General features: G+C 43.6%; 1 protein-coding gene and 1 pseudogene across 10 annotated transcripts in view; one reads left to right on the top strand and one right to left on the bottom strand.

Moving 5' to 3' along the window:
* Nucleotides 1-17452, bottom strand: part of LOC119977318 (ubiquitin carboxyl-terminal hydrolase 35-like) — a 167253-nt gene that overhangs the window by 21935 nt on the left and 127866 nt on the right. For 9 of the 10 annotated variants that reach the window (XM_038818085.1, XM_038818086.1, XM_038818090.1 and 6 more), the window contains 2 exons: nucleotides 9799-9905; nucleotides 352-1606 (listed from right to left, as the gene is read on the bottom strand). In XM_038818085.1, coding sequence (XP_038674013.1) covers nucleotides 352-1606; nucleotides 9799-9905 — 1362 coding nt within the window. Of the gene's footprint in view, nucleotides 1-351; nucleotides 1607-9798; nucleotides 9906-17452 lie in introns of those variants that run through there. The other variant, XM_038818092.1, reaches the window with a different exon arrangement.
* On the top strand, nucleotides 8489-8665 carry LOC119977923 (annotated as a pseudogene).

The following is a 17452-nucleotide window of genomic DNA, read 5'->3' as shown; positions in this document are numbered from 1 at the left end:
AGAAAAATAATTGGCTACTCTAAATTTTTTTTTTTATAAGGATAAAATTTAACTCGCTCAAAAGCTTATTCACAAGCAACAAGGAGCAGATTTCAAATACAATGCTGATAATACATTCAGAAAACATATGAATCCTTTGTGGACTCAGGAGTTGTTCTGCAAATCAGATTTCTTAATAAGTTAAACCTACAAACTGCTTAGGCATTTTGGATAGTTATTACAGCTATCGTAACAAAACGGACATGAATTCTTACCAAAGCAATCTTAATGGAAAACGTTAACTGGTAATGTATCCTTGTCAAACCGGTTATGCAAATTAGCATTACTTCCGTTGAAAGTAAATTTGCATACCTGTAAATACTGAATATTGTCCTTGGAGATAGCTTCCATCAGCTCTTTGCTTAATGCTGCTTCACCGTGCAGTCTGACACTAGCCAAAATATGTTCACCATCTAAGCATGTATGCCTAGCTCCTCGCTGTCTGTAGAACAACACATAAGCAGTGTCTTTGGGAAAGTAATTTGTAACATTGCTGACAGATTCAAAAGATGAAAATGAAACTCTAGTATCATTGTATAAATACCACTGATCATCAACTCTACTCTCAGATTCAAAATGGACTCTTGGGCTAACTCCAGAGTTATCAACATTTTCTCTGCCATAGCAATAGTAATGTCCACTTTCTGAAGATATTCCAGAATGCACCACTACACAACAGAGGTCATAGGTAATTGACAAGTATGTGGCATCCTCTGTAAAGCGTTTCCAGTTTCTGTGGTGGCAAACCTGTTTTTCAGCATTAATTATCTGCTCCTCCTTTTCTGCGGTAATCCTAATGGGTATTTTGAGAACCAAAGGAATTGACACATTATCTAGAATTTTTTTTCGCTTCATAGTTAGGAGATCAAAGGAAAACCTTAATAAAGTCAAAATGAGGTAATGCGGACTCCCCGTTAACTCCACCACTTTTTCCGCTTCCTGTAAAGAGGTGCATTTATCACAATAGTATCGGTTGTCACCAGACAGTATCTCTGGTGAAAGGAAGTAGTTTATGAGGTCAGATACTGATCTTGAACTTGCTGAGTCCAATGCTTTTTCCCCAGTAGCCATTGCAAAGTCATTCTTCGGAATGGAGCTAAATAAGTAGGAACTATCATCTCTCATTAATCTAGAGTATGAAGGATCTTCCTTCTTTTCTTTTGCATGAGAGCCTAAAATTTCAAATGGTACCACTCGTATTGAAGGTTCCTTAGATTTTGCGTGCTTCTGTTTAATTGGAGATTTACTAGTCTTGTGTTGTGGTTTAACTTGAGATGTCAGATTATCTGAACCAATAATCTCCATTGAAATATTACAGTCATATGTACTGCCAGATCGTTGTAGAGCCTTACTAGGTGGTGGAAAAGCTAGGGACAGATCTGTAAACGCTTCCTCTCGAAAAGAAACATTACGACAGCAACGACAATGGATCTTGGTCACCATCTTTCCACCAAACATTCTTTCTATTAATGTTATTCCTGGAACGTGATCTTCGATATGACTTCCATTGCATGAGCATTTCAGTCGGTGGGAAATTCTTTTACCAGTTTTCTCTTCCTCATGTAGCCTTGAAAACAAAATAGAATAATTATAGCTGTAAAGGGTGTAAAAGTTTCATTACTTGCTCACGAGTTCACAATTTCCAGACACACTTAGACCAATAAATACATAGAATCATAAAATAGTAACAGCACAGTAGAAGGCCATGAGGCCGGTCATGCCAATGCTATCTCCCTACACAGAACTACTCAAGTTAGTCCCATACTCCCAATCCTTTTCTTACTCCTGCAAATCTTTGTCTGAAGTTCTTATCCCGATTTCCTTTGAATCTGCCTTTACCATACTGAAAGAAGTGTATTCCAGATCCTCACCATTTGCTGTGTAAAAAAAAGGTTTTCCCTTACGTTGCTGTTGGTTCTTTTACCATTCATCTTATATTGGTATGCTCTGGTTCCTGAACCTACCACCAAAGGAAACAGCTTCTCTGCCTGGGTCCTCCATGATTCTGAACGCCTACATCAAATCTCCTCTCAACCATTTATTTTCCAAGGAGAATAATCCCAACCTCTCCAATTAATCCACATTGATTCTTGTAAATCTTCTCGTGCTCTCTCGAATGCTTTAATTTCCTTCGTAAAGTGTGATGCTAAACTAAGAATTGTGCACATTGCTCCAGTTGTGGTTGAACCAGTATTTTACTGAGATTCAGCATAGCTATTGTATTCCAAGTCTTCCGTTAAAGCCCAGGATTCTATATGCCCTTTTAACCACTTTCTCAGCTTGCCCTCACCTTCAATGATTTGTGCATATATACCCAGTGTCTCTATTCCTACATTTAATTTAGAATCATACCCTATATAACCTCATGTTCTTCCTCCTAAAACTTAAACCTCACAATTCCCTGAATTAAATTTAATCTACCACATAATCATCCATTCCACCAGCCTATGTCCTCCTAATGTGGTCCTGTATGCTCCTCACAATTCACAATAATTCCAAGTTTTGTTGCTTCTGAAAATGTTGAAATCATGCTTTGAAAACAAGAAGTTATATTCACCCAAGTTGGATCACATAGCAAGAAAAGTGGTTGTCCTTATATTGTCAACCCCTGGGGAATACCATACTTCTGTCTGAAAAACAACTGCTCAATAGTTTTAAGTGATTTATACCTGTATTTTTAAATATTAGACATAAGGTATAGAAAGTGGGTTTAATTTAGTGTTGTTGTGCAAGGAAGGGTAAATCTACTATTAGATCCATACTAGACAAAGGTGTTTGCATCTGAGAGTTTTCAGTTTCAGATAAAACTGTGCTTCTATTGTGCATAGAGAGGGTTATGCCGTGAAAAGTAAACAAGTTGGGAAAAACAAAGTTGTTTCTTCCAGCAGTTGGAGCTTGGTAGTGAGAGGGAAGGCAGTTCTCTCAGCACTGCCAAATGCTGAAAGGCCATACAATGGGGTAAGATGCACAAAAGAAAGCTCCATGGAACTAAAAGACAGTTCTTTCTAGAAACTAAGGAATAGAAAAGCTCCAGGAATATTGAAGTAAAAGGATCAAAGAGGAACTGCATTTGGAGCAAGTTACTGCTTATGGAGGTTAAAGTCAGACATGTGAAGGCAAGAGCTAATGAGGTTGGCTACAGATAAGCCACACATCTGATGCAATTATAAGGTTTGGTATCTTTATTTTCAGTGTTTGAAGCAATAGTATTCTATTGGGGAAGCATTTAAGACCAACGAATCCTGAACGAAGAGGTGGAAAAAAATGATAAAAACCGAATTAAGATCTTTTTTTTTAAAAAACATGCAAGGTACTCAATAAGTAATTCAGCCATGCCATCACCCTCCAGGCACAACTCCCCAGTACCAAAACTGCACCAGTACCAAAACCGGGAACAAATCCAGCGCTGGGCGAAACAAACTAAGAACTGTAATTGGGAGGGTCACCGGATTCGGATCTACCAGGATGATGGGGCACCCTGGCTAAGCGTCGGGCAGAATTCAACAGGACGAAGGCCGTGCTGTACAAGAACGCTGTAAAGTTTGGGATGCTGTACCCAGCCAAGCTCTGGGTCACATTCCAAGGCAGGGAGCACTTTTTCACGGCCCCTGCGGATGAGGACAAGTTTGTCCTGGAAAACAGACTCGAGAAACGGCTGCAGGGACAGAGAGTTCAGTGGACGAGACTTTACTTGTTGATTTGCTAACTGCGAGCCAACATAATGAACACTTTGCGTGGGACTGCATTGCCTCGTTCGGGGACTAGGGAAGAAAGAGAGGAAGGAAAGATTGAGGGCAGCAGAGCGCAGAAAAGAATGAGGGGAACGGCAGGTAGAGAGCTCAGAGAATGGGCGATGGGAGGACACACAATTAACCCTTGGAGGGGGGCCACCACACTAACGGGGAAACTAGCACCGGGAATTGTGCAGGAAAGAGTGGCAGCGGCAAAGATCCCATAAGCGTCAAAGCGCCTGGCAAGGGAGGGGAGGGGTGGGGGCAGACATCAGTAACAGGGAGACAACTAGGGGACGAAACAGAGGGAGGTGGGAGGCAGGTGGGGGGGGGGGGGGAGAGAAGAGACAAAACACCATAAAGAGAAGACAGGAACAAAGAGAGCAAGGGCATGAGGCTGGCTACAGCAGGCCTCATGTAGCAACTTGGAACAAAATGGCACCACAAGCGACCACTTTGGAGGGTCACTGAACAAAGGGAAACTCTGGAGTGCAGGGGCTCACCCACATGACATTTACAGTTGGTGGCCATGTTGGGTGGTTCCTGGACAAAGGGAAACTCCGGAGTGCAGGGACCCAACCTCAGTAACCTCCAGAGATGTGCAGGTTAGGTGGATTGGCCATACTAAATTGCCCTTAGTGTCCTAAATTGCCCTTAGTGTTGGGTGGGGTTACTGGTTTATGGTGATAGGATGGAAGTGTGGACTTGGGTAGGGTGCTCTTTCCAAGAGCCGGTGCAGACTCAATGGGCTGAATGGCCTCCTTCTGCACTGTAAATTCTATGATTCTATGGGGAGAATGCAACCATGGCCATCTTGGACGGCCCCGTAAGAAAGGGAAAGTGCAGACCTGCTCTCTGCCACTGCTCCAGCAGGAAGTCAAATCACTAAGTGTCTTTAAAACAGAGATAGATAGGTTTTTGATCAATAAGGGGATCAGGGGTTATGGGGATGAGAAAAATATCAGCCATGATTGAATGGCAGAGCAGACTCGATGGGTCGAGTGGCCTAATTCTGCTCCTACGTCTTATGGTCGAAGACTCCAGCGCTTTAAAAAAATCATCTGCTCCTGGATCAGCGCGCTGACGTCAGGAGGCGATGTTCTACCTTACTGGGTTCTGGACCTGCGCACTACTGAGGCGGCACGCATGCGCAGAATGGCTGGCATGTCCAGTCCATCGCGGAACTGCTTCATCCTCAAGTCCCTGCTCGTCATTTTGAAAGCCAGTTGCGGCCGGCCTTTTTAAATGCCAGTCGTGCCATTGGGTACTATTTTGTGCAATTGGAAACGCCAAGGCGCATGGACTCTCAATCGGGAATGTCGCGATGCATGGCCCGCAATCTTCCTGACACCTAACCGTGACCCACCCGCGGGTCGCAACCCTAGGTTTCAGGACCCATGGATAGACAGGTCAAATCCCAAAACAGGAAAGACCTCCAACATGGCAAAAGAACTCGGCATATTCATGGAGCAGTAGGGGTTTGTGGACCCATGGCAGTTCAGCCATCCGGGGAGGAGTTCTCCTTCTTCTCCCAAGTACACAATGTGTATTCATGGATCAACTTCTTTGTAGCGGGGAAATCGGTGCTTCCGATTAAGAGCGGTATATTCCGCGATTGTAATCTCCAACCATGCTCCGCATTACGTGGATGTGAGGATGGAGACGGGCCGTGCACGCCCTCCTGGCCGACAAGACTTTCTGCGAGAAAACATCACAAGCCTTAGACGAGTGTATTACTAACAACCAGACTGAGGAGGTTTCACAGCTGAAAGCTGTGATCAAGGATGAAGAAATCACTTACATACTGGAAGTAGACCGGAGATACTCAAGAGGTCCCGACCGTAGAGCAACAAATGGACTTCGACCTGCTCTCCACAAGGAAAGCAATGCACCAACTCCGCCAGGCACGGTGGACCAATTACGAGCACAGAGACGAGCCCAACCACCGACTGGCTCACCAGATGAGAAAGCAGGCATCCATGAGGGAGATAGCCCAGATTAGGGACAGCAAAGGCGAACAAGTAGTGGAGCCGGAAAAGATCAACGAAGGATTCAAGACCTTATACCGTGGGCTGTACACCTCCGAGCCCCCAGCAGGGACTTGAAGATGAAGCAGTTCTTCGATGGACTGGACATGCCAGTCGTGGGGGAGGATGGGAAATGGCGGCTGAAAGCACTGCTGGAACTGGGAGAAGTCATGGAGAGCAAGCACAGGGCTCAATCACTGGAAAGACGACCAAGGCAGGCCAACAGCACGGTTCAATTCCCGTACCAGCTCCCGGAACAGGCGCCGGAGTGCAGCAACCAAGGGCTATTCACAGTAACTTCTACAGTAACACAGTAACAGTAGTGGCTAGCCGATGACTTCAAACTGGGATCAGGAGAAGCACTCCTGCAGTTCCCAATTCCATATCTTAGTTGTTGTTTTTCGAAACTTAGCCCTTTGTGGTGGCCTGCTGCAGTTCCTTTAAGAGGAGCCAAATGTAGACTTGGTTTTCCTGAACACAGTTGACACTTTGGGTAGACTCTTCATCAGAACGCATTTTTGGTGGCCTTTGGGCGGAGGGGGCGGGTTGCATTCAGGCTGCTGGCTGTTTCTCCACTGGTTCCCACTCTTCATGGCTGTGCATATTCAGCAATTTCATGTTTTCATTTCAAACTTCCTGCTTTTGAGTTTTAAATTAAAGTTTCTATCCACAATGCAGACAATTCAATCCACTAGCATCCTGTAATTGTGTGGGTAGCACTGCTGCCTCACGGCACCCAAACTGTTAAACTGGCTTTTCTTTTTTGGAATCAAATTACTTTCAAGAATAGGTTCTATAGAAGTTGAAACTGTGTTTGTGTCTGTTGCAATAAAACACTGAGCCAATGGTCTGAATTGCTTCTTTCAGACTTTGTCGATGATCCCCAATTTTAGAGAAGCCATGAATAGACATTTCTTAATAAATCAGTTAGTTGACGTCAAAAAACTGTAATGTGGTTTATTGTGTTACTGTTAAACCAAAGGATACTTAGGATTACCTACACTTTAAAGTTGGCTCATGCCAGCCAGCCATCAGGACAACCTGCTCAGATTATCGGCACAAAAGTAACATCTTGGAATATTTTGTTCCAAATGAAAACGTCAAAAATATAAGGATCCCTGGATGAACACCAGCCGTTTCTTTTTGTGAAGAGAATGTACAAGCAAAACCCAGGGTTTTTCTGTGGGGCAATTACTCAACAAACTATATACACCAACAGTTTGCGTACTTCAACCCATTTTCCTGCACCCATCATTGGTTTCTCTCGCAGGACATTTAATTCTCTGACCAAAACCTGTGACAAGTTGAAAGGACCAACCATATCTGGTCTCAATTCAAGTTGGATGCTGAATCTGTTTAGGACAGGCCTTGAAAACGTATCAAATACGAGGTGAATGCTTTGATGGTCGTTTCTACAGCCATTAAGCAAAACTGATTTTTTTATTCAGCTAGTTCTTAGCCAAGAACGGAGCTCACAATTTTGATAGCAAACAAACACCCTTGCAGAAGGCTTTTTTCCCTTGCACATGTTCTTTGCTTAAAATTTCTATCAAGTCCCCATATTAAAAATTCTCACTCTCTGGTTCTCTCATTCATTCATTTCATAGTAGTACATAAGAAACTTATGTTTTTGTTTCCAACTACTTGCACACACCCTCAACTCCACCCCAGGTGAAGTCAGTCTTATTTTCTACTAGAGGCCAGTAGTACACTACATGTTTGTGTTTGTGGTAATAAAACAATATCAGTTCCAGTTTGCCTTAATAGTGAGTTCTGAACCTATTTAAGTTAATGGGGCATGACCGTGGCCATGCTCTGTTGTTTAATCAAGATAAAACTAGTTTACACAATTAATTCAAAACACTTTTCAACCTCTCACTGCATTATAGGTAAGGAATGATGAATAATTATGTTCTTTGGGTGCAGGTGACGTTGATGCATTGGGGAGGAGCACAGGGCTAAATCGCTGGCTTTGAAAGCAGACCAAGGCAGGCCAGCAGCACCGCTCAATTCCTGTACCAGCCTCCCCGAACAGGCGCCAGAATGTGGCAACCAAGGGCTATTCACAGTAACTTCATTTGAAGCCTACTTGTGGCAATAAGCGATTTTCATTTTTCATTTGAGAGGGGACAGAAGGAGAATAATAGGAAAGATCAGGTGGTGATTGTGGCAGGGACAAAGATAGAGGAAAGCAAATAGTTTTCTTGGCAACAGAAATTTTGACAGGCCAAGGGAATGGCACAACAGACCTGAGGAATAAGAAACAAGTGAAAAAAATTGGAGATGCGAGGTAAAGTGGGTGGTGGCAGGCTGGACCTATTAGATGTGGACAGCATAGAATACCTACAGTGCAGAAGGAGGCTATTCAGCCCATCAGGTCTGCACTGACCCTCTGAAAGAGCACCCTATCTAGGCCCGAAACACACCATATCCTATAACCCCGCCCACGGGCAATTTAGCACAGCCAATTCACCTAACCTGCACTACTTTAAAGCACCCAGAGGAAACCCAATCAGAAATTGGAAGAAGGTGCAAACTCCACACAGCCACCCAAGGTCGGAATCGAACCCGGGTCCCTAGTGCTGTGAGGGGGGGAGTGGAAGTCATTTGTGCCACAGAGCTCCCCCCTAGAGATAATGGTTTCTAAGTTAGAGTGGCAAAATGTTCATGAAAGCTAAATGGAATAGCAGAATCGCTTCTCGGCCTTTTGGCTAAGATCAAGTGTCGATCTGGTATGTCTCTCTTGTAGGGACCATGAATTGGATACAATTTGAATTGTTTTTTAGAGCAGGCAAGGAGCTGGATCAGGGGTTTGCCTCTGACCCACACTCTGAGCCCTGGCTTTGTAACTCAGATAAAGTAATAAAAAAAAATTATTTTTTTAAAAATGGAATAGCAGAGATCTGTAGCAAAGCAGATACACAGAACTTGAGCAAAGATTGACTGATTAGAAAATGTCATGGGTCTTTCCAAGCCGCTGTACTGATTTGGCTAAAATTTTCAACTAAGGACAAGGTTGGCAGTCAGGTCAAAGTGAACAACAGCAAGTAAGTGGGCAGCTGAAGTGGCACTGTGAATGAGGGAAGGACCTGTACTGTTTTAAAAGAGGAAATGGGAGAGGAGTACTGGAATAAAACCAAAAAAATATATAAATTATATAAAATTATTTTGTAAAGGCTGTAAAAGGTATAACATTTTTAAAACAATATTTACTATCGGAATTTACTTGTTTCCAAGCTACAAAACACAGCAACCCAGAATACAAGAACAGGACAATGATGTGTGTGTGGGACAAGAGGGAAAACATACAGCAGAGAGCTAAGAGGAAACAGACTTGGAGCAAAACCAAGGGCTTATACACATTCTTAACTCGGGTGGTACGGTTTGCCTATAAATGTTGAGGCCTTGGTTCTGGACCTGTTATTACAGGTATTGCCATTTTGGGAGTCATTGTGATACCTGCAGATTATATTTAAAAAGGGCCTGGAAAGCTTGGGTTACAGATGGGAAGCCTGGACCATGAAATTACAAGTGCTGGATGAATGATAGAGTGAATGAGTGAGGTAAAAGGAGTTCTTTTTTAGATCTTAGTCAACAATTTTAATTATTAATAAATTATCAAACTGAGAGCTATGATTGTAATTAACAGTGCTGACTACTGAGGAGCTCGAGTCAAAAGCAGAGAAGTCAACTTCCTTGTCGTCACAACAGACAAATCAATGACCAAATGGATAAACATGGATTATCGAGTATACATCAGTTATATAGGGGCTGGTTTAGCTCACTGGGCTAAATCGTTGGCTTTTAAAGCAGACCAAGCAGGCCAGCAGCACAGTTCGATTCCCGTACCAGCCTCCCCAGACAGGCGCCGGAATGTGGCGACTAGGGGCTTTTCACAGTAACTTCATTGAAGCCTACTCGTGACAATAAGCGATTTTCATTTCATTATATGCTAGGTGAAAAAATCCCAATTAAATTTACATTGCAACTCTTCAACTAACCTGTCCAACAGATATTTTAAGTATTCTGAACAGTCCTGTTGGGTTCCTGGGTTAAACCACGGAGGAGATGAAGCTTTCAAAAAGCTACTGGGGAAGATGGCTGGTCTCTACAAATATAAATTAGAAAAGTTAGAAATTCAAAAATGGTCCTCCTCAAAAATGCCACATAATTCAAAGAAGTTACATGAGCTGCTTCTGATAGCATTCCACATTCCTTGAAGTTTATACTCCGCTTGAATAAATGTGTCTAATAGAAAGCTTTGCTTGACGTTATGACCTAAATAACTGTCCAGTTACTGTTCATGATGCAAGTAATCCTACAGGGTGAAAAGCAACTATACATCAAACAATAAAAAAAATAAAGAAAGTTAGAAATCGGAAAAATAATGTGGGAGAAAGAGGTAGAAGAGTGAGCACTATATCTGTGGTGAATAATCTATGGTTACAGAGTAAGGAAGACCATACAGGTAATCAAACTTCCTTCCTCTTCACCCACAAACCACATAAATATGTATCACAAAAAGCATGGAGTGGTGAGAATATTCACAATTTGATAGAAAAACTTGGTGTCAACAAGACCAAGACCTCCATGATTGATCAACCTAAACAATAATGTTTTATACACCATCTAGCTACTTTTTATACATTTCTCATACCCATTTAATTTGGTTTCAAGTGAGGAGCTGAAGATCAGGTGAAACATGTTTTGACTTTAGCTGGTGGCCAGCCTCCAGCCAAATTGTAACATGCAATGCGAAAAGCAGTTAAAAACAATTATAACTATTTTAAATCATTTCTCAAACAATTAACAAGTATATAGACAACACTGCCATCATCAGATAAATTTTCCCTTTTGAATTTAGAATATTTGAACCAAAAAAATTCTAGCTGTAAAGGATTTTCAACACAAAAAGCAGGAATTTAAGCACCAGCTTAAGAGCAGCCTGTTCATCTGAAAAAGCATATTGTCAAAGAGAGGTTCTGAGAAGCAATGGGTTTGCTCACCTATTTGTCGGAAACAAATCCAACCTATGATTACAGTCACATGTCAGAAGACCTCTTTACACAACCAGCAAGAAAAAATAATTCTGATATTTACCGGCCTGCTGCTGAATCTTATGATTAGCAAACACCTCAAAGGATCCTCAGAAATTAGATGCAAGGAGAAATTAGTTTTTGGAAGACAAATGGAGGAAAATCACCAAAGCAAAGGAACGCAAGGCACAGCGTTGGAGAGATCTGAAAATGGTCCATTCTTGAGGACGCTACAGTTTGGATGATGGTATTTTGGCTATTAAGACAGCTTCACCATAAAACAATAAAACAAGCTTATTTCTTCACACACATCTGTTTTTACTTCTGTTTTTACTGTTCCCCAATCACTTTGGGTGTTTTTTTTTTAATGTTCATGGCATCACTGGCTGTGCCAGTATTTATTGCCCTTCCCTAATTGCCCTTGAGGGGACAGTTAAGAGTCACCCGTCACCCTCATTGCTGTGGAGTCACATGTAGGTCAGGCCAGGTAAGGACGGCAGATTTCCTTCCCTAAAGAGCATTAGTGAACCAGATGGGGTTTTACAGCAATCAATAATGGTTTCATGGTCATGAGTCAACTTTTTAAATTCTAGATTTTTATTGAATTCAAATTTCACCATCTACAGGGTCCCAGAGCATTACCTAGGTCTCTGGTTTACTAGTGCAGTGACAATGCCACTACGCCACCGCCTCCCCTAACAAAAATTCCATCTACCCATTTTAAAAGTGGCTAATGCCAAAGTTCATAAACATTAGTTTATCCTCTACAAAACCCCTTGAAATATTATATTATCAAAATCTTAAAATGTGTTCTGATGGTTGTATACCTAAACAAAACAAAACAATTTTAAAATGTAAATTGTAATAAAGACAGGTTGGCTGGGTTGATGGAACTAGGGCTTTGATATGTTGATTAGCCGAGCAACACTGTAAAAAGATGTTTACAATGGAGGATAGAGTATCAAAAGTTAAAGATGTTAAAAGTTCGAAGGAGTAGATAGGGATTAATTTCACTTGCATTCTAAAAGGTGAACTCATGTAATAAAAGAATGTAATAATGAAGAATGACTTCTGAGAAGTTTAGTTCAGATAAAAGTCAAAAGGAAAAACAGTACATCAAAGGCAAGTTCAACCTGTACAAGAGAGCTGTTTTGAGACCGCAGCACACAGCTGAGAGCTGTGTCAACTCGCAACAAGCTGTGCCTGAAGAAAACCTCTTGGAGAAGCCAGTGTGTCTCTCTTAAGTCAGAAGCAACCTCACAAGATATAGGTGCCCGGTGTGATAACTATTGCAATGTATCACTAATAGTTTCAAAACCCATGAGATACTTTGGGGTACGGGGGATTAGGAAATTAGAGGGGTTTGGAACTGGATAAATTTAAGGATACTGTATATAGACATTAATGTAGTTAACTGTATTCCTCGTTGATTTTCTTGCATGTTTAATTCATTAATAAATATCTAATTTGTTTAAATTCATCACAAGAATGCCTGGGACTTCCTTCACTGGTCTTCACATCTTTCTTCACATATATCAAATTGCAAAATACAGTTACAAGCAGGAATTCCAAGTTTCCCTTCTGGGATTTGGAATTACCCTAGCATTTAAATTCAGCCGTGCTCTTAACAATCAGTATTTCTTAAAGTGTCAACTGTCTCTTCCTCATCTTAATCAGTGTTCTTTTGGTCTCATATTTCACCACCCCTCTTCATTTGAGAGTGTGACTTGTCCAAGATATCCTCATTGTCCACCTCAAATATCACAGCTCTGCAGCTTCAATTCTTCTCTGCATTGCTACAGTGGTGTCCAACACTTGCTTCTGTGGTCAGAATACTCTGGCCTTTCTTTGGCAGCAGGATTCTCTGGTCCCACCGGCAGGATTCTCTGGTCCCACCGGCAGTGCAGCCCTGCTCCCGGGTTTTCCGGCAGGGTAGGGTAGGGAATTCCTATCGACAGTGTCGGAAGCAGAGAATCCAGTCACCAGCGAACAGTGCCTCACCTCCCACCACTTAGAAACATGCAGCTGGGGACCAGCGAATCCGGCCCTGCATGACACCGCATTCCAGGACACTGTTTTATTTTAATGGGTCATTTTGAGTTGATCATAATCTGTTTCATTTTTATGGCTAATTTTGAGTTGATGATAATCTATTTCATTTTTTTGAAATGTATCTTTGGTTATTCCAATCATTTTCTTTGTCACACTTTCAGCCAATGTTAACATACTTCAGAGGTAACAAAATCTGTCCGTCTGTGACTTTTTCATTCTTCAGTGACTCTGCATTCTGATAGTTTTCTTTTTGAAAACTCGAGACATTTTGTTTTCTTACAATTTATGCTCAGCCGTTCTCACTTTTACTCACTACTCTAACCAGAAACTTTCCAGTTTCCCTTCAGAGTCAGCAATAAGAACTGTGTCATCCACATACCTTTTATTAAGAATGTGACCTCCAACTAATAATCCAGGAAGGCCTTCAATCTCTAAGAATTACAGGTGATAGATAAAGCGTGCTGATTGCTGTACAGCCTTATGGTACATGTTAGCAAGTGTCCTTAGAACAGATACCATTTCACCATACAATCTGAATAAATCTGGAGAGAAAACCCACCCCTGTCTGAATGCTCTCTTGGCCTTCATAAAATCTCTTAGATCATTTTCAACTTTTAGAGTGCAGTGTGTTCCCAATAAAGATGTCTTATCACTCTAGTTCATTGCAATCAAGGTCATGGTGATATGCTCATCAGTTCTTCATGTTTCACCTCGCAAATGCTTTACTATAATCAATAAAACACACAGGGATTCTTGCAAAATTAGTTCCTGGCAGTAATGATGTTACAAGCATAACTGGCACAAAGTCTCAGGAAAACCTTAGGGAAGAGTTTTTAACTTCCAAGAAATAGCGAGTTGGAAATTGTTGGTGGTTAAAATTCTGGTCTTTTATTAGGAGTGGGTGCAGTTCTAATGCACGCATTTTCATGGTTTAACATGGTGCAAGTGTGGGCAGCACGGTAGCACAGTGGTTAGCACAGTTGCTTTACAGATCCAGAGTCTCAGGTTCGATTCATGGCTTGGGTCACTGTCTGTGCGGAGTCTGCACATTCTCCCCGTGTCTGCATGGGTTTCCTCTGGGTGCTCCGGTTTCCTCCCACAGTCCAAAGATGTGCAGGTTATGTGAATTGGCCATGCTAAATTGCCCTTGGCGAACCACCCCGGCATCGGGCTGACCGGAAGGTGCAGAATCCTCCGCACTTGCGGGGCCTAGGCCGGCGCTGGAGGTGTTGGCGCCGCACCAACCGGTGTCGAAGGGCTAGCGCAAGTTGGCACATGCGCAGGACCCCAGTGAGATGGGGGGGTTAAAGACAAGAAAGAAAGAAATGGTAAATGACAGTTAAAATGAAATGGGATGAAAACAAATGGGTTGAGATGGGGTAGAGGTAATCATCTGAAGTTGTTGAATTCGATGGTGAAACTGGAAGGTTGTAGCGCGCCTAACCGGAAGATGAGATGTTGTTCCTCCAGCTTGCATTGAGCTTCACTGGAACATTACAGCAGGCCAAGGACAGACACGTGGGCATGGGAGCAGGGTCTTGTATTGAAATGGCAAGCAACGAGAAGGTCAGGGTCCTGAAAGCATACAGACCGAAGGGGGTTGCAGACAAGGGGGGGGGGGGGGGGGGGGGGGGGGGGGGGGGGGGGGGAAAGAGTGGATAGAGTGTCCGTGCCCATGGTCAGTCCCCCCGCCTAGTCGGTGTACATGGAGGCGATCAGAGCGTCCCATATGCGTTGGCCCTGGCGCACATGGTATACGGCCTCCCATGCAACCGGGGCCACATGCCCTGCCCATCATCCGCCTCCACCCCCATCCTCCTCGCTCATCCTCCTCCTCCAACACGTCCATCTCTTGCCGCGCGATGCTGGGGAGGACACAGCAGGCCGCCACATGTCATACTGGAGGTTCCTTCCAAAGTGTTCTGGGCAATCTTCAGGATGCCAAAGCACTGCTCGATCATGCCCCTGGTTGCTGCGTGGGCATACATTTAGCGGGTGTTGGCGTCAGTCTGTGGCCTCCGGGTAGGTGTAATTAGCCAAAACCACATGGATAAGCCCTGTCCGCCAGGAGGCAACCCCCCCCCCCCCCAGCCGGGGATAGAAGGGTGACTTGTAGAGATCATGAATCGTCGAGTGTGCCAGGATGAAGGTGTTGTGCACTCTGCCTAATTCTTGGGCACAGACATGCATGATGCGCAGCTGATGGTCACATAAGAACTGCACATTCATCGAGTGAAACTCTTTTCAGTTTCTGTAGAGTGGTCTGTCATCTGCAGGTGCTCGTAGGGCCAAATGCATCAAGTCAATCACCCCCGGGACCCGGCGCGTGCCGGTGATGGCAACGAACCCTTCTGCCAGGCATCCTGGTGGGCTCGGTCCACATTGAAATGGATGTATTGTGCTGACCGGGATTATAGGACATCCATGACGGTGCAGATGCATCTGTGCACTGAGCTCAGAGATCCCAGAAGGAGCCCGTGGCATAAAGATTCAGGGCAACCATCACCTTAGCAGCCACAGGGAGTAGGTGTTCTCCCCCATTCCCCCGCGGTGCCAGGTGCGCCATGATCTGGCAGATATGTCGCACTGTCTCCCTGCTCAGCTGGAGTCCTATACTGCATGCCCGACAGGTCCTCGAAAGATATGCGCTGCCAGTACACACAAGGCCTCATGTAGCATTTCCTCAGTCTTTTGAGCAGCCAGCTCTCCATCCTGAGCAGCTGCCTCCTGCGCTTCTGGGACACGCTCTGCTTCTGCACGCTCCGCTCCTGCAGCATCCTCCTCCTTGAGCAGCTCCAGCTCATACTACCGCGGGGCATCTGCCAGGGCTGTGGTGACTAGCAGGAAGGCTACCATTGCGGGTTGAATTCCAATATCCATTGTCTGCAGGGGTGAAAGGCCGACATGTTAGCATGGTGCGTACCAAAGTGTCTAACAAGGTCCAATGGGCTACATGATGCCATCAGTTGGCACAGTGCACCCTGCTCCTGCATGTCCCCCCACTGCACACCACTGGCATCGTCAATGCCAGGCACCGTGGAGGCCTCTAGCCCTGGTGCCCCGCTCTGCTGCCAGGGGTAGTCAGCAGGCGCTGCCCTTGCCTGTGGTGTGCTCCTCACATCGGAGTGGTGGTGGTTGTTCCCCCATCACCCCTGCGCCCCTGGGCAGCTACTCCTCCCCCCCACCCTCCAGCTAGCCCGGATAGTGTCTGGCCCGGCAGCCCACGGTCATGCCTCTGTGTCCTACCTCCCCTCTCTCCCTCATCAGCCATGAGGATGGTTTCACGATTTTTAAAACACGATTGAACCTCACCATCGGGAATTCGGCCCATTGGAAGCGGAGAACACCAGGTTAGGCCCATTAATGATATGCCAACTCTGTTAATTGACAGCACGGTCGAGGAGACGGAGAATTGTGATTGGGCGTGAAATCAACATCCGTTGCAATTTTGGTGCTGGAACAGATTCTCCACCCAGTCGTGCCCCCCCCCCTTTGGCATCCGGCGACAAAGAATCCTGTATATACTTGGCAGCTCCCCGGTGGCATAACTGATGTTTTTGCTATTTCTTTTGTTCAGTTCCTCATACAAATTCATCCTGGTTATTAAGTTTTAGAATATTAAGAGTACTATTAGTAAATAGTTTTCAAAGTATGAACATGTGCAAAATGGATTGGAATCTATTGCATATTAGAAACTTCTTGATGACTTCAATTCCAATATTTTTCCAATAGGTGGCACCAATAGCATGTCATGTGAGAGCCACCCGAGAGACAACAGCAAACTACAATTAAAGAATTAACAAAAACGTCTATGGATATGAAGAAAATGTTAAATAAATTAGCAGAAGAAGCAAATCTCAGCAAGAGCAAGTTGGTGCTCCCAAGATGATGCAAATGACAAAAAAAGTCTCTCTGAATAATGTGAAGACGTCAAAGAAATTAACCCAAGGACAACATAAATGAAGAAATAAATAGTTGTTAGCATTGGAAAACGCAAACTGGAATGTTCTGGGAGCCACAGAAAAAAAAAAAGCAAAATGCAGAGGACAGGCTAGCTGCAGTTCAGGTGGAGCAACTTTCATTAAGTGAAAAAAAGATACGCTGTCTTCCCCTTCTCTCTCTTCCAAAGTGTACTAGAACTGGCAACCCAACCACCTTGAGATAGCAATCTGAGGTGGTTGATAGCTTCTTGCTTGTTAAAGGTAAAAAGAGTTAGAACAAATATGTCCAACCCTCAACCCAGGCTGAAATTGAACCTGGGAAAATTTGTAGCTTATAATATAGTTGAAGATTTGATGCTCAACCCCCTCGTTATAACCTCCACAATACTAAAGAAATGGGGCTAAAGTACCCACCGAGTCAAATCTCCTTTGCCCTATTTTCACTCCTCCAACTATCCTATAACTTTGCTGATTACGACAAAAATTACTTGATTATCTCACTTTTAATCACCGCTTTTGCAGACAATGTCTGTAAGCATTTTAACCAAAGTTTTTAATAACAATACTACAAAAACAAACTATAACATGACAATTTCTCATATTCATCCCACAGGAAGGCAGTTTAT

Source organism: Scyliorhinus canicula, chromosome 14, assembly GCF_902713615.1.
Source record: "Scyliorhinus canicula chromosome 14, sScyCan1.1, whole genome shotgun sequence".
NCBI lineage: Eukaryota > Metazoa > Chordata > Chondrichthyes > Carcharhiniformes > Scyliorhinidae > Scyliorhinus > Scyliorhinus canicula.
The sequence above is the reverse complement of the archived record's forward strand: the minus strand, read 5'-3'. Positions and strand labels throughout refer to the sequence as shown.